The sequence below is a fragment of the Leuciscus leuciscus genome (genome assembly GCF_965113295.1).
Source record: "Leuciscus leuciscus genome assembly, chromosome: 2".
Taxonomy (NCBI): domain Eukaryota; kingdom Metazoa; phylum Chordata; class Actinopteri; order Cypriniformes; family Leuciscidae; genus Leuciscus; species Leuciscus leuciscus.
In genome coordinates, this window is record NC_138726.1 from 62,251,753 (window position 1) to 62,270,635 (window position 18,883).

The window sequence follows — 18,883 nt, forward strand, 5'->3', positions numbered from 1 at the left end:
TCACTTCCGTACTAAATGTTGCCGATAAACTTGCACTCACAGACCATGAAGATTTGTTAGTTATTTTCTTTGAGCTTTCAACTTTTTGTTTTTGTGTGGCAGAGGAGTTGTTCTTGAAACTGAGGGATTTGATTTCTTCTACTGTCACCTTTGGTATCAGTTGGTGGAGAGTGGGATACTGGACATCGGTGAGAACTGTTGATTCAACTGCTTTGAGAAACATGAATCCCATGCAGTCAATGTCAGAACCACCTCTTCCTACAACTCCCAAACAAAATCCAGAGCCGACATCCATGGGATATTCGGCTTTTAAACCCCAGCTTGTCATCTTTGCAAAGAATTCTCTCCCCTGACTGGTCTTGAATTTGATGGCTCCAAGACGTGTTCCTGCTCCGTTCCCCCACAGGGAAAGTGAGGTGAAACACTCACCAGGTGTGAACTTGTACTCTTGATACGGTCCAGAACCTACTCCAAAAGTTTCAACTCTCCCATCTGAAAGCCAGACCCTGACAGCCTTCACCTGCCATTCTCCCACCCAGACTCCGATCTTCTCTAAACTGGCACCATTGTTCTGACCAGTAAATGAGAATGCATTACCTCCTTGTCCACCAATTAGCTCTAGATTCATTGTGTCGGACATCTTGGAATTAAATTGATCTGAAAGAAATATCAGATCAGAATTAACATCAGCTTTAAACTTTATTGCAGTGTTTCCCAACCTAGTTTCTGTAGACACAACAACAATACACGCCGGACTTCTTTCTTAATTGACCCATCCATTTCGGGTCTTGGAGTATCTACTAATAAGCTGACTTGAATCAGGTGTGTCTGAATAGGCAAACACACTAAAGCTGTGTCCCAATGTGAAGACTGCATCCTTCGAAGGCTGCGGACTTCAAACGATGCAGCCTATGCGTCCTCCGAACGACACACCATGTAGCCTTCGTAGGATTTCCTAATTGTGCAGCCAGGTGTTCCCGATTACCGCTCCAGGCGCCAAGCAACGGTGCGAGAGTATGCTGCCATCCTGACAATTCATTTGATATAATTAAGTAAACAGCTATGGAGCCAGAATTGGCTATTGTCATTTTTATGTTTTATATTTTACTGGAGGACCAGGTCATGTAGGCCTACTTTCGGCTTAGCCGAAGATTCAAATGTTCATTTATATATTACCTGATGCGATTTTGTAGGCTAGTGTATTCTTTTTATTATGCACATAAATGGACCATGGTAAATATATTTTTCACAGGTTTTCAACCCTATTTGAATATAAAACTCAGTTGAATATAAAAAGTCCAGTGCGAATGTTACTCCCACTCGTCATCGGCAGCTGTCAGTCACTGTTGCTAGGCGACAAGAACAATCCTCCGCCGCTAGACCGGTCCGAGCGCTTCAGATGCGCCCTTTGAAATGGGACGGTGCTGTAGTTAGCAACAATTTGTTAATATTGTGACAATAGGCCTACATTTTGTTCCTTTAATTTTCAAAATAACCAGTGGTGGTATGTAAGGAACTACATCGTTAATACTCGAAGTGATTTTCCCACACAGGACAGCAACACTACAAAATTATTTTACAATATGATGCATTGTTTTACAATAAACTACACAAAAGTATATAGTTTAAATGTATCAACCTTGAAAATATTCAGAAGTAAAATGCAACATATGCAGTAATATAAAAGCAGAACCATCATAAAAACCCTGACAAGTTTTTTTTTCCTCCAGAATTCCTTTACTTTTACTCTTGATACCTTAAGTACATTAGAGTATGCAAGATAAGTTTGCTTAACTAAGGTTTGAAATATATGACAAGTAGTTTTTCCCCAAAGCGGTATTAGTGGTTATTTAAAGTACTTCAGTGTAATAAAGTATCTCAATATTTATTCCATGAGTCAGCCCTGCAAACCTGTTGGTAGACGTGGATAGTGTAAATATGCAGTCAAACACTCTGGAGAGCATCCCAGATGATGTCCCACCAGCAGGAGGCCTTACCAGGGTCTCTATTGTGGAGCCCATCCCGGTCCAGCAGCAAACCAGGGTCTCCCACTCAGCTGAATAAAAGTCTACATAATTTTTTCTTATTTTATGTACTGTAAATTTAAATGTTTATGTTGATTTTGATATGTTTAAAATATGTTGTAAATAGTTGGGGGGAAAAAGTTATAGAAGATTTTGTTTCATGTAGAAATTATGACTGTCATTACAAAAATAAACAATGTCCCGAGCAATGAATTCTCTTTTATTTACACATTTAAAGTTGCATAATTTTTTTTCCTTTTAAAAAATATAAGTGAAAAAAAGTTAAACAAGAATATATATATATATATATATATATATATATATATATATATATATATATATATATATATATATATACAGTGCCCTCCACAATTATTGAACCCCCTGGTAAATATGATCAAAATTGGCTGTAAAAAATAAATCTGCATCGATTATCCTTGTGATCTTTCATTCAAAAAATGTGCAAAATTCTAACCTTTCATTGAAGTAAAAGAATTGAAAGTGGGGGGAAATCACATTATGAAATAAATGTTTTTCTCCAAAACACGTTGGCCACAATTATTGAAACCCCTAGAATTTTTTACGAGTAAAATATCTCTGAAGTATATTCCCATTAATATTTACCTTTTTTAGTACACCAGGGTGACTAGGAACATGAAACTGTCCAGCTATGACTTCTTGTTTCACAGGAGTTTAAATATGAGGAAACACAAAGGCCAAATCCCCTTAATCATCCATCACAATGAGTAAAACCACAGAATACAGTTCTGATGCGTAGCAAAAGATTGTTGAGCATCACAAACTAGAAAGTGGCTGTAAGACAATAGCTAAAGAATTGAAAATCCCCATTTTGACCATCAGGGCAATAATTAAGAAGTTATAACCAACTAAAGATGTTATGAATCTGCCAGGAAAAGGACGTGTGTCTATACTGTCTTAATGCATGGCGAGTATGAAAGTTTGACTGGCCAAAGACTCTTCAAGGATCACAGATGGAGAATTGCAGAGATTAGTTGAGTCTTGGGGGTCAGAAAGCCTAAAAAAAAAATTATCAAACAACCCCTACATCCCCACATGTTGTTTGGGAGGCTTTAAAAAAAAAACTCCTCGCTCATCCAAAAACAAATTCCAGCAAATTTAATTGTCAGACACGACTGGATCTTCAAACAACACAGGGTTCTGTGGTCAGATGAGACTAAAACAGAGCTTTTTGGCAGCAAACGCACTAGATGGGTTTGGTGAACACAAGGATAAAAAGTACCCCATGTGTACAATTTAATATACCATTGGATCTTTAATGTTGTGGGCATATTTTTCTGCTGGAGGTCCTGGACTTCTTGTTCAGATACATGGCATTGTGGATTCTATCAAATATCAACAGATAAAAAATCAAAACCTGACGCCTTCTGCTAGAAATCTTATAATGGGCCGTGGTTGGATCTTCCTTCAGGACAATGATCCAAAACAAACATCAAAATCAAAACAAAAATTTGTTGTGGAGCACAAAATGAAGCTTCTGCCATGACCATCCCAGTCCCCTGACCTGATGAGTGGGCTGAACTGAAGAGGAGAAGCACCAACATGGATCTGGGAATCTGAAGGATCTGGAGAGATTCTGTGTGGAGGAATGGTCTCTGATCTCTTGTCAGGTGTTCTCCAAACTCATCAGGCATTATAGGAGAAGACTCAGAGCTCATCTTGGCAAAAGGAGATTGCAAAAAGTATTTAATAAAAGGGTTTCAATAATTGTGGCCAACGTGTTTTGGAGAAAAACATTTATTTCATAATGTGATTTCCCCCCACTTTCAATTCTTTTACTTCAATGAAAGGTTAGAATTTTGCACATTTTTTGAATGAAAGATCACAAGGATAATCGATGCAGATTTATTTTTTACAGCCAATTTTGATCATATTTACCAGGGGGTTCAATAATTGTGGAGGGCACTGTATATATATATATATATATATATACATATATACATATTTCTCAATGATTCTTTCAAGAGGAGAAAACAGTCTGTCCATTCTCTCTTGTGCTCTCCTCGCCTCTGCAGTCCCATGTCTTCTCTGATCAAGTCCAAAAACTCGTCCTCTCTGTCTCGCCTTCTTCGTGGAGCTGGTGCGGGTTCTCGTGCTGGTGCTGCTGGTCCTGGTGCTGGTCCTGGTGCTGGTGCTGCTGCCCCTGGCTCCTCCTCTTCTTGGTCACACACTGCTGAACTCGGCCCTGGTGTGTCCTCAGGGATTGAGGCAATGAGGGTGCAATGCCTCTGTCCCAACATCTCATCCATGAGGACAAACCAAGGCCAAGTTTCAGCAGTGGGTTTCCCACTCACACCCTCTCCTGTCCCAGGACACGTGCAATCCTAAGGCAGAGCAAATTAACCATGGCTTGTTAATAACAACAGCACAATATATTTCAGCAAAGATGTGATCTCAACTTTCTTACTTTGTATTTTTAAAATCATATTCATGAATACTCAAATTTGGTTAAAACCTTTGTAGACATAGCTTGCATGACAGCACTACAAAAACACATAAAAGTGAAACCCCATTGCCTTATCTACTGCTTTTCTTATTGTTGTGGGCTTTATAGGGTGAGTGATATTTCTTATTTACACAAGTTAGACAGACTAGTGCATATATTACAATAAAATTTAATTTAATTTATTTCGTTTATTAATTTTTTTAATTGCAGTTTAATAAATTGAGCTGTCTGCTCCTTGCTCCCTGAAACAATTATTAAACTAATATTAGCACAAGTTTTGCCTCAGACCACCTGACAAATGAAGCCACGCAATGGTGATGGAGTTAAGATGAAGTTCATAAGAAAAAATAACTTGTGGCTTTTAACTGTGGTTTCACTAGCTATTTGAGTAAATGAAAACATAATACTTACATTTAAATGTGAATTTGCCGTCCACCAGCGAACTCTCGGCCGTAATTTTTTTTTTATAAAAATGCTGTCGTCACCGACGCGCAATGAATTATGGGGTAGGATAGTCCGCTAAGTGTCCATTTATGTATCCTTCCTTTCACGGGGAAACGAAGGGTGCATTTGGCGTCGCTTTAGCCTTCGTCGCGCCGCGATGACGCAACCGGCCTTCGAATACGGACTTCGGAGGATGCAGAATTGAATTGGGACAGCCTTCATCGCGCCGCGGTGACGCAATCGGCCTTCAAATGCGATCTCCGAAGTGTGCAGCCTTTGAATTGGGACATCCTTCGTCGCTCCGCTGTGACGTTTCGACGCGCCGCTGTGACGCAATCGGCCTTCAAATACGGCCTTCGGAGGATGCAGACTTCACATTGGGACACAGCTTAAATGTGCAGTTCCGGCATGCCTCTGGGAACAGGGTTGGGAAACATTCGCCGCTTTTCCACTGTCAGGCCAAACGGATCTAAGAGTGGTAAGGAATGGTTAATGTTGTATTTCCACTCGAGTTTGGTTCGGCACGGCGCGATTAATAACCATTTTCGGCTCGGAAGTCTCAGCACCGTTGGCTAACCATGCATGTTGTGACTTCGCCACTCAGGATTGGTCACTTGTCTGTTGTCTGGCTCTCTGTAGCTGGTCAAGTGCGCTAATTGACCGTAGTAAACAAGTTACTAACAGAAATATCCAATCATCCTCTGTAACACAGTGACTTAATTTGTATCTCATACGTCTGTAAACTCTTGTGTTATAAAGGAAATGACTGACACATTTGAACACATTCCAAAGAGTTCATTGAAAATCAAACCATATCCATACCGGCTGGGCCAGATTGGCACGGAATGGAACAATTAAGCACAGAGAACAGTTTGGCCGATGGTGGAAAAGCGGCTATTGTTGTGTAGTCCTGTGGTAGTTGCATACAACACAATCTCCTAGCACAGCATATCTATAACACAAGTTCATGCTTTCATTTGGTGTGCTCTTTATATGCAGAAATCACCCTTTACATGCATCTGATACACAATATCCAGCTCAATTTCATTTTCTTAATTTTTTATCCAATGTAAGTGCCATTTTTAGGCTATTAGTATTCTTTTTATTATTGTGCTTTAGCATGCTACACTTTAGTTTAAGAATTGTCTTGTCTTTGTGTGTGAGTTGTCTTGAGTGCGAGACGTGGTGTTCAGATCCCGGCACTTCGGTTTATTTTGACTTCTGTTTTGTGTGGGAATTCGTGAGCGTCTTGTTGTGTCAGCGTGTGATTTCGAATTTGCTCAGGCCGTACGTTCTTCTGTTCGCTTGTCTTGTTGTGCTTTGTGTAGCACACGGTTAATGTTTACATCGGCCACATGCTTTAATGTTATGTTTTGCCTTGTGCTCTGTTGCACACAGCTTGGGTTTTTCATCGGCTGCGTGCTTTCATGAGGCTTATGAGTGTTCTCATTAGCCTCGTGTTAATCTCTGGTTTTGTGTGAGCACATGGCTTGTGACTAGCCATGTGCTTGTGTTTTTGTCATGTTTGGTCCTCAAGTCAAGTCAAGTCAACTCTAACGAAAAAGAAGTAGACTTCAAGTTAATTTTATGAAGTATACTTAATTAATGTTCAAGTATTTTTTAAGTATACTTTATATAGTAGGTATACTAATATCAATGTGTACTTGTAGTAAACCTGTAAGTGTACTATTTCAATACTGCTTGGGACTAAATTGGCCCACTCTTAGTATATAAAAGTATACGTTTAAGTGTACTATAAGTGTAACAGTAGTAAACTTTAAGTACACAACTAGGTTTCTCATTTGTAATGCATCTGTACCACAGGTGAACTTATAAGTAACCTAGTAGTTTACTATTTTAATACAGCCACAACCACAGCTTCTAGGCTTTTGTGCATGCGTCGCGTCTGAACACGTTGTTGTTTTTGGAGCTCTATCGATTTGATTTATAATTCTTGATTTTTCTCTTTAAACTCACTTACAGCGAACATTTTCTACTTTTCCTCACTGAGAAGCACTACTGCTCAAACCTCATAGTTACAACGCGGACTGTTGAGCAGACACGTCTCAAGCCTTTAGTGATCCAACTCCGGATACTCTTATAGGTTACTCCAGTGGATCACGGCTGAACGCGTCTTCTCCACACTCACTTACAAACAAAAAACATTTTCGCCTATCGTGCGTCTACTCTACACCCTTACCACTAAAAAGACGGATTATACCCAAGACTTCAGTCATAAATTAGTATTAATATTGATAGCATCATTGGTAGCTTCATTGCTAACTCACTGTCCATCTGTTAAAATGGCGAATATATCAGATGTAAGTAGTCTACCTTTTGGTGCAGGTGAGGACACATTTGAGCTGCACGCACTGCAGTCTGAGCTGGAAGCTGTTGAGAAACAGATCCACAACCTTTTATTGAGACAGGCCGAGCTGAGAGACCGGTGTTTAGCTCTTGAAACATCACGCGCCGATGCACACAAATCAGTGTTTAACGTTACTAACCCGCTGACTCCGACCGCGTCTACTCCGTGCGTTCCTCAGCATCGGTCGCGATCAGCCATGGTCTCGTTCACTCCGGCTCCAACACGCCACCACGAAGCCTGGGTGGTTCCGCAGCGGAAGACGCGAGTCAGGTCTAGACCAAGACTCTCTCCGACCCTCCCGGTTTTCGAGTTATCCACACAAAACCGTTTCTCCCCTCTTCGCGAAACAGAACGCGATGCTGTGATCATCGGCGATTCCATCGTTCGGCACGTACACGCTACGTTAGGTAAAAGTAAGGTGCACAGTCACTGCTTTCCTGGTGCTCGTGTTTCTGAAATCGCTGCTCGCATTTCCGAGATCCTGAACGGTGACGAGCGCGTCGGAACTGTGGTCCTGCACGCGGGAGTGAACGACATCAGGCTGCGCCAGACGGAGGTTCTGAAGAAAGACTTCAGGAATCTGATCGATACGGTACGCAGCACATCGCCTGAAACAACGATCATTGTGTCAGGACCGCTTCCCACGTACCGATTAGGGCATGAAAAGTTCAGCAGATTATTTGCGCTAAATGAATGGTTAATGTCATGGTGCAATGAGCAGAAACTGCTCTTTGTAAATAATTGGAATCTGTTTTGGGAGCATCCTAGGCTTTTCCGTGCTCATGGCTTACACCCAAGCAGATTCGGAGCGGATCTTCTGTCAGATAACATCTCCAAAATGTTAAATACCCTTTGACTAGTAACCAAAAGTCCAAATCATAGTCTCTGCTGCACCAATTTAACTTGTATAAATACTAGTGTAGAACATTGCATAGAAACCGTGTCTATTCCTCGTTTAGTGAGATCAAATAATAAATCTACTGCAGGATCTAGGAAAAATCTAATTGTTATTAAAACAGAACATGATGCTATTAGTAAACAAAAACTATTTCTAAAGCTAGGTCTTCTAAACATTAGATCACTCACACCTAAGGCAGTTATTGTAAATGAAATAGTCACAGATAATAGCTTTGATGTACTTTGCCTTACTGAAACCTGGCTTAAACCAAATGATTATTTCGGTCTAAATGAGTCTACTCCATCTGGATACTGTTATAAGCATGAGCCCCGTCTGATTGGTCGTGGCGGCGGTGTTGCAACCATTTATAAAGATATTCTAAGTGTTACTCAGAAAACGGTTTATACGTTTATTTCGTTTGAAGTACTTGTACTAAATGTTACGCTCTTAGATGTTAGAAAAACATCCCTATTATCTCTAGCCTTGGCTACCGTATATAGACCGCCAGGGCCTTACGCTGATTTCCTAAAAGAGTTTGCAGATTTTCTCTCAGACCTATTAGTCAATGTCGATAAAGCATTAATTGTTGGAGATTTTAACATACACGTAGATAATCCAAATTATGCGTTAGGGGCTGCGTTTACAGATTTATTAAATTAATTTGGGGTCAAGCAAAACGTCACCTGACCAACACATCGTCTTAATCATACACTCGATTTAATTATATCACATGGAACCGATCCAACCGATATAGATACCATTCCACAAAGTGATGATGTCACTGATCATTACATGGTAACTTGCATATTACGTACTGCTGTAATATGTCATGCGGCGCCGCGTTATCAACCAGGCAGAACAATCCTCCCATCCACCATAGATAATTTCTCAAATTGCTTATCTAATCTGTCTCAGCTGCTGCCTGAACCCAAACAAACAGATGAACTAGAAGAACTAACTAGCACTATTAGCACCATTCTCTCTAGAACATTGGATGTGGTTGCACCTATTAAATTAAAAAAGGTCAGAGAGAAAATTAAAGCACCATAGTACAACAATACTACGCATGTTTTAAAGAGAGAAACCCATATTTTTGAGCGTAAATGGAAACAAATTAATTTAGAGGTCTTTAGAATCGCGTGGAAAGACAGTATGTCACGTTATAAAAAGGCCCTAAAAGCGGCCAGGGCTGAGCACCTCCGCAAACTAATAGAAAACAACCAAAACAATCCAAGGTTTTTATTTAACACCGTGGCTAGACTAACAAATAAACAGACATCACCCAAACAAAATATCCCGTTACAGTTCAGTAGTAATGATTTCCTGAACTTCTTCACTGAGAAAATAGAAAGCATCAGAACCACAATTGTAAAAGTTCAATCTTCAATTGCGCCTTATAATTCAGCTTCAATTATCACCCCGCAAGAACAATTACAGTGCTTTACAACTATAGAACAAAAAGAGTTAAATAAACTTATCACTTCATCTAAAACAACATGTTTATTAGATCCTATACCAACTAAACTACTGAAAGAAGTGTTACCTGTAGTGGAAGAGCCTCTCCTCAATATTATTAACTCGTCTTTATCTTTAGGTCATGTTCCAAGAACATTTAAACTGGCAGTTATAAAACCTCTCATTAAGAAACCACAATTAGATCATAATAACCTAGTAAATTATAGACCCATTTCAAATCTTCCATTTATGTCTAAAATATTAGAAAAAGTGGTGTCCGCTCAACTGGGCTCTTTCTTGCAACAAAATGATGTGTATAAAAAGTTTCAGTCTGGATTCAGACCGCACCATTGCACTGAAACTGCGCTCGTTAAAATCACAAATGATTTACTTTTAGCTTCTGACCAAGGCTGTATCTCAATACTAGTTTTACTTGATCTTAGTGCTGCGTTTGATACTATAGATCACACAATACTCTTAGATCGACTACAAAATGATACTGGTGTTCAAGGACAAGCATTAAGCTGGTTCAAATCATACATATCTGACCGCTACCATTTTGTCTATTTAAATGGAGAAAAATCGATCTTAACTCCAGTAAACTATGGAGTGCCGCAGGGATCTGTGTTGGGCACTCTGTTATTCTCAATATAGATGATACCACTTGGAAATATTATAAGGAAACATGGAATTAGTTTCCATTGTTATGCTGATGACACTCAAATATATATTTCATCACGGCCAGATGAAAACGCACAATTTTCCAAATTGACAGAGTGTGTTAAAGATATAAAAGATTGGATGACGCGTAATTTTCTTTTATTAAATCCAGACAAGACAACCGGTAATACTTATCGGTTAAAAAAACCGCCCACAAAACCTTGCACAATACAACTTTAACATCATAGGATGTCCTGTTACTTTATCCTCTACAGTAAAAGACCTGGGTGTTATACTCGATTGCAACCTGTCTTTTGAAAATCATATTTCATATGTTACAAAAACAGCCTTTTTCCACCTTAGAAACATTGCTAAGCTACGTAATATGCTATCAGTTTCTGATGCAGAAAAGTTAGTTCATGCATTCATGACCTCGAGACTGGATTACTGTAATGCTTTATTAGCTGGTTGTCCTGCATCCTCAATAAACAAGCTACAGTTAGTCCAAAATGCCGCCGCTAGAGTTCTTACGAGATCAAGAAAATATGATCATATAACACCGATTTTATCATCACTGCATTGGTTACCTATAAAGTTCCGTATTAATTACAAGGTATTGCTACTGACTTATAAAGCCCTAAACGGCTTAGCTCCAGTCTATTTATCGGATCTTCTATCGCCCTATAATCCATCGCGCTCTTTAAGATCACTAAATTCAAGGCTTTTGGTCATACCTAGGATATCCAGAACCACCAAAGGAGGGAGAGCATTTTCACATTTGGCTCCAAAACTCTGGAATAGTCTTCCTGATACTGTTCGTTGCTCAGACTCGCTCTCCCAGTTTAAAACTAGATTAAAGTCGCATCTCTTCAGCCAGGCATTCATATAATCTTAAAGTTCAAACTACAATCTGGCCTCTAGCTCATAAATGCCAGAGGAGAACTGGCCCCCGACTGAGCCTGGGTTCTCCCAAGGTTTTTTTTTTTTTCTCCATTAGGTCACCTGATGGAGTTTTAGGACACCATTAGGTCACTTGATGGAGTTTTTCGGTTCCTTGCCACTGTTGCCTTTGGCTTGCTCAGTTGGGGATATTTTGGGGATATTTAATTTAATTTTATCAATCAATAAATTCCACTTGAAACAAACCTTGTTGTATTTTAATTTAATACTGTGAAGCTGCTTTGATACAATCTGTATTGTGAAAAGCGCTATACAAATATACTTGACTTGACTTGACTTGACTTGACTTGACAAGTACTATTTATTTATTTTTTAGTTTATGAAAGTACACACTGAAGTGTAGTCTCAATAAACTACTAGTTTAGTAGTTTATACTGAAAGTATACTTGTGAGTTTTCTTTAAGTGAACATAAGATTATACTTCTAGTTTACTATTTATATATTATTTTTGAACTTGCAGTATACTATGTTCAAATGTAGATATTATTTTTTATACTTGAAAAATACCTAATTTAACAAATTTTAACAACATTTTATTAGCTTCATGCATCCTTTTTTATAAAAATTTGAATCTCAGTAAGTCTCATAAGTAAAGGCAACATTTTAAACAAAAAAGTTGAGAAAATCACATTTTTGTCAGACTACGCCTCGATCAGATTCAAAACGATGATCAAAACACAGATGGAGTAGATCGAGTCCAACACCCCCAAAGCTTCACAGTCGTTTCTCTTCATTGGTTACGTTTCGTTTCATTTGGTAACATGAAACAGTTTTGATTTACGCACTGTTTATTGTTTGATGATCACATTATTGCGTATGTTATTGCAAATGATCACATTATTGCGTATGCATAATGTGTATGATATCACATTATGCGTAAGCAATCTTCTATCACTTTTTTCTGCTTCTTCTTCTCCTGTGTTTTGATCAGGAGATTCAGTACTTTTTCAGAAGATGTGTCATAGCGCCCCCTACCGAATAGCAGTGGAAACATGGATAGCTGGAAAATTCAGTTAATGGTGGGGAAAGAGTAAAGTAGAATTAGAGTAAATTCCTATGTAGGAGATACACAGATTTAGAAACATCTGTTTTATATCAATATTCTAATCAATATTTTCAAACACTGTAAGTTTCAAAAGACTGTATATGAAAAACTATGTAAAAAAAGTCTATTTAATAGGCTACTCAATCAAAAGAGTTAAAAATGTCACACTATATTAGGGCTAAGAGAAATACATAAATATACTTTATTTTATCAATGTGAGGAAGACATTGAATGTTAGATAATGTGTAAAATATGTATAGGGATGATTTAATTAGTTTCAGGCCCTAGTTGAATTTCTCTGTCTTTTTTGTATGTGGGACTTTTATGTTTGGTGGAGAAATATCCTGGAGTAGGCAAAATGGACTTTTATTTTGACAGGAGAGCACCTAGGGGAAGGAAGGCCTTCTTTAAGGGAAATGGCCCAGCAAGTTGAAAGAGAAGGCATGTGAGTTGATCCTGTTGGAATCAAACGGATTGGTGTTTTTTTAGCCTTCTCCTTTGAAGTCGCTTATGGATTAATTTCCCATCGAGATTCAAGAGAAGACTTGTTTTTTTGGGGTGTTTTTGCCATTTCATCACGCTTGGAGGATTATTATAATTTTTTGGACATTTTGATTCATTTTTTGGGGCTCAAGGACTAAGGATTCATACATAAGGACAATACTTCTCAAGCACGGACTATTTGATCAAGGACTCTCGGATAAGTGTCATTTTCTCTGATTTTACTATTGAGTTATCAATATACTTTGTTGGTTAACCTGCTTATCTTTGTCTGATTACAAGTGTTGATTCAGTTATTCCCCTTATTCATTAATGCCTTGTGAGTACCCTGAACTTTTGAGTGACTGCTGGTTTAGTTAAATTGCAAGTCCAGTTTGTTACAACAACTACAAGCCAAGTATACTTCGAATTTATAAAGAATGTATTGACCTGTGTCCTGTTTTCTGTTTTCTATCATGCGTGTGTGCTGATGTAAGATGAACACAAATATAACATGGTTCAACAGACTCAAGTTGAGTGTGAAACCACACCAACGCTTCGGGAAGAATCGCGCTCGGAATCTGACCAAAGCAAACGTGCCAGTGTTGAAACCCTCCTTATTTCTGGAGACAAGACAACGTCCTCATTGTACAACATCACTACTAGTATTACAATGATATCTATCTGACATTATTAATTTGTTATTTAATGTGCATTGATAAATACTTTACTTTACCTGTTAAATAAATAATAAATAACTAGATTATGTTCATTACCTGTCCAGCGTTGAATGTTTATGTTGAAATATTATTAAGTAATGGTTTGTATAAAAAAATGTAAAAAAAATATATATAAAAAAACATCTATTGCGTGTCATTATGTGTAATGAATTTGGCTCATGTGATTTAAGATTTGCCATATCAAAACTTGATATGGATCATCTGAATGAAGACAATGATGATGTTAATGGGAAATCTAATGAAAAAGTTGACTATTAGTTGAACATAAGTTCACAAATAATATTCATTGTTTAAATATTTACTGCCTTTTATTTTGGAATAAATGTAAAAATGCCTAAAAACACTAACTTAATGAAATGTCTACTTGGTTTTAATAAATAGAAAAATAAAAATTGAATTGTATTTGGTCTCTCTTTTTTATGTAAAATTATGAGTAACAGGTAACAACATCCATATGTTGTGACCATGCAATGGGAAGTCGTCACCTCGAGATCCTACGTTGAGGGTACAACATTAATTCTCGTGGCAAAGTGCTTAATGCATAAAGCGCTTAAAGCGATAGTTCACCCAAAAATGAGAATTAGCCCATGATTTGCTCTCCCTCAAGCCATCCTAGGTGTATATGACATTCTTCTTTCAGACAAATACAATCAGAGTTATATAAAAAAAAATATCCTGGCTATTACAAGCTTTATAATGGCAGTGATCGGCTGTATATTTTTTGAAGTCCATCAAAGTGCATCCATCCATGATAAAAGTGCATCTATCCATGATAAAAGTGCTCCACATGGCTCTGGGGGGTTAATCGAGTCCTTCTGAAGTGAAGCGATGTGTTTGTGTAAGAAAAATATCAATATTTTTAAACTTTAAAACTGACTTCATAAGTATATAAAAATATACAGCTGATCACTGACATTGTAAAGCTTGGAAGAGCCAGGACATTTTATAATATAACTTTGTCTGAAAGAAGAATGTCATACACACCTAGGATGACTTGAGGGTGAGTAAATCATGGGCTAATTTTCATCTTTGGATGAACTATCCTTTTAATGCATGCACAAATTTTACATAGTGTTTGCTAAAATAGACATAAGGCTGTATCTCCACAATGCGTTATTGTATTCAGAAAAAAACATATTTGCCGTATTTGCCATCACAAGTATGACCTGAGGGAACATGCTGCATTTTGGCGCAGCGCCACCTACTTTATATAATATTATATAATGTCTCTTAGAACTTCTAAACTGTTCGGCCAAAAATCCTAAAATGGTCTCGATAGATGCCGAGTCTAATGATATCGGGCATTTTTGGCGTTGCCCATTTTAAATTCTTATGAATGCATTAGTGCGTTACAAAACTTGATATGGATCATTGGCACGATGCTCTGAAGGAGCCTGAGAAGTTTCGAGCCAGCGTCACCTAGTGGTAAAATCAAATGTTCACATGTTCATAACTTTGGATTTGGTTGACTTATTTTCACTGGAGTCATCTCCTTAGATTCCTGAATCCTCGTTGAGTACAAGGATACCAAACATGCTAGGTTGCACCTTATGATTTGTGCAATGTTGTGATTAAGTGTTCAAACAACCTTTGCGAATATCTTGGAAACGGTTACCTACCAGCCGGCTGCTCTCGAATCACTCTCGCTGTACTTTGATGGCATATGTCACAGTCACGTGGCGTCGCGATGTCTAAAGTCGGGTAAAATTTCTAACTGGCATGCAGTGCTTCAAGTCAGCCACCGATCGGTCTGCGCAGAGCTGTATGAAGTCGAATAAGCCTAGTGTCTCCATCGGGCTTTAATTGGATATGAACGGTTATGATTGGATATGATTTGTTCGTGCAGTAAATCCCGCTTCTTGTTTTCGTGCGCATTCTCAAATCGGTCTGAATGAAGACAATGATGATGTTAATGGCAAATCTAATGAAAAAGTTTACTATTAGCTGAATATTAGTTCACAAATAATATTCATTGTTTAAATATTTACTGCCTTTATTATTTTGGAATAAATGTAAAAATGCGTAAAAACTTTTACTTAATGAAATGTCTACTTGGTTTTAATAAATAGAAATTTACATTGTTATAGCAAAAATACAAAATAGAATTGTATTTGGTCTCTCTTTTTTATGGAAAATTATGAGTAACAGACATAAATTTACATTTGATATACTGTAGCTATATAAAATATTCAGGCCTTTTGCCTCCTCTTTTTAAAACACCACCACTACCGTAACCCTATATGCACATAAAAGATGACTTTTGCACATAAAGAGCATGCCAAATGAAAACATGAACTTGTGCTATAGATACGCAGTGGGAGAAAACTGGGCTCAATAATCTCATGCAAAGTATTAGAAACTGTTAGCTAGCTACATCTTAAGTCAAGTGCCCTTGAATGAAAGTATACTTACATGAATGACTGCAGTCTGAAATTCTTCTCAAGAGCAGCTGGTCTGGTCAAAGCTGGAAGAGTGTGATGTGTTTGGTCAGTCTGCTGCTTAAATTCAGCTCTGAAGGGGACAGACAGTCCTTAAAACACACCCAGAGTCAGTGTAATTGCTCCCCCCACCTCACTCAAACACTATCTTTTTAACTCTTTCCCTGTCAGTTCCTAGCCTGGTAATACCAGACTCTGCTACTTCACTTTGCTTCGTATACAGAGTCTGGAAGGGCATAATAGAGAAGTGTTTTCTCTCGCGCGGGGGGGGCGCTTGTCTGAAGTTTAAAATCATTGGTTACCCGTAAGCCAATCACATAACGTTTGGTTATGGCGTGTGTTATGCGCATGCTCAGCCGCATCTAACTTCCACTGTAAACGCATGTATGATGCAAAAACTAAATCATCGAGCGAAATACCGGAGTGAACATGGCTGTGAATGACTTTTGGAGATTATGTGAAGTAAATCTACGCATCCACGGTACAATCAGCGTCTACGTCACGGCTCTCAGCCCGCCCTCTGTTCGTTGATTGGCCCGGCTGTTTTCAGGCCGGTGGAAAACTGAAAGATAGGCTGCTATCTCAGACTGACTACAGGAGCGAAATGAAATTAGCGGAAGTAGGAAGTCTGACGTAGTCAGGCTAGTCAGTTCCCTATACAAAAAAAAAAAAAAAAAAAAACCTTTCACAAAATTTTCATGGCCCCAAGAATATTCCTGTGTATGAATATCTGAACATGCAATATATCAAAAGAAAGAACCAACCCTTTTCAGTTGTATTCCATCTTAATGCATTATTTTTATCAACACTTGAATGTGGGTAAGTTTCATAAAAAAAAAACAGCATTTTGAGTAAAAAGCTGAGAAAAATCACGTTTTTATCAAAGAATTCATCCAGATCAGATTCAGAACGATGATCAAAACATAGATGGAGTAGACTGAGTCCATTAACACTAAAATGGCACTTAAATAAAAACATGCACAGGTATTTGAGTCTGCAACGTTCACAAATCAGCACACTGCCACTATTACAGCTGTAAATGCACATTTGGTATATAAGAGGATCATTGAGTAGACAGCTTCACTGATTATAACGGAACTTTGTGAGATTGCCATGAACTGAAGTGATTATAATGGTAGTGCGCTTTGCATGCTTTCTAGGCTATCTACAATATACTTGGAATTTGAATAAAAGTTTGTTTTTCATTTGTCTTTTGTTTTCATGTCTGGGTAATTTTATTGGTTTTGATGACATAAGATGCACTACTAGACATAACGAAGGAAAGTTCATTTAGATTCAAAATAACTAATAGCATGATACCTTTTCTAAACTTAGATAAAAGAATACTGTAAAATACTGTAAATTGTCAAATTGCTTGGGATTGGGTGCTTTATTAAGATTTAAAGTGAGTCTTTATCTACTGCCACTATTTTGAATTCACCAAACCAGAGTTGATCTCATGAGGATTCATTTGTATTATTTTATATAGTATATATATATATACACACACACACACACACACACACACACACACACACACACACACACACACACACACACACACACACACACATATAATACACATATGAATTTTACACTGCCAAAAAAGATTATCTTTTCCAAAAGATTATATCATACTGATCTGTGCTCAAGTGGAAAAGCAACTGGAACCATTCGTCCTCATGATGGAAAAGTGATTACTTTGTGGTTTACAAACACAGAAAAGAAGGTGCTGAAGCTTTGAATGTATGTTTTTTAAAAGTGAATAATGGAAACACTTTCTTTAGAACACAGTTCTGTATGCGGTACAATTACAAACCGTTCCCAGCTCAGATTTCGACTCACTGTTTGTCACGTATTCTAATCCTGATTCTGGAGCTCCACAATTGAAAAACCTGGATCGGTACAGTATGGCATAACTCAGCAGCGGTGTTTGGTCTGATGGTGGAAACTGGAAAGCACAATAAACTTCCAGAATGTGCTGTCAGCACCAGCAAGCCTGTTCACAAAATATACAGTTTTTAAACAAAACACATTTTTACGGAGACCCACACATGATATGCAAAAAAACAAAAGTAAATCGTCTGGCCTACAATTTTTTTCATGAAAGCTGTATATTGTAACCTGGAAATGTAACTGCAATTGCCATTAGGACGTGCAACTGATAACCCATGTCCTTTATCCCTGTAAACTCAAAGTAAAAATAATTCAAGAACCTGTTTAGTAATATAAACATTCTGATAAAAGTTTAGGTCTGAATGAAAATATGAATGTAAAAATATGCAAGAGTCAAATTTAGTAGAAGTATTTTTTAACTGGTCACCAGATAAGCAGAGGTCAGCCTCGCCTAGCCATCAATCACTAACTATAACTCAACTCCAGAGTCCAGCAATGGCCACAGTCACACCTGAACCAGCTAAACTACATATTCAGCATCACTACAAACCTCCAGACAGGCGTGTTGGGCAAGATGGAGACATTAGCCCTCCAGGACTAGGAGCAGGTTTGAACACACCTTTCCAGACAGAATTGAAGATCAACTGAGAGTTAATACAGATAACTTGCATTATTGCTAACACAAGGGTTCACAATCATTCACCAACCAGCCAAACACTTTGAGGCGATCTTGATTGCAGCAAAGAAGATGATCTAAGGTATCCTGAAAGTCTAAGTAACCACTTCACAAGGAAATAACAATGCACAATGTCATTAATGCACAACAAGACAAGGACCAGTTCACCCAGAATGAACATTCTGTCATCATGTATTCTCACTCATGTCATTAAAAAAGTCAGTATTTTGTCCGTTCAATAGATGTCAATGGGGTCCAATAAACCCTAGTTAAAAAAAAAAAAAAAAAATCTGTTTAAAAATACACTTATTTCA

At 38.0% G+C, this 18,883-nt stretch overlaps 2 protein-coding genes across 2 annotated transcripts in view; both read right to left on the minus strand.

The window, feature by feature from the left end:
• Positions 1–18,883, minus strand: part of LOC309492470 (aerolysin-like protein) — a 61,342-nt gene that overhangs the window by 583 nt on the left and 41,876 nt on the right. The gene's annotated exons all lie outside the window — the stretch shown is intronic.
• LOC309492501 (aerolysin-like protein) lies at positions 5–16,024 on the minus strand (the record flags this gene model as incomplete). The annotated part of the gene is made up of 2 exons (XM_082161519.1): positions 15,972–16,024; positions 5–657 (listed from the first exon to the last, which is right to left on the minus strand). A coding segment is annotated over exon 2 (636 nt), but the record flags the coding sequence as incomplete, so codon positions are not given.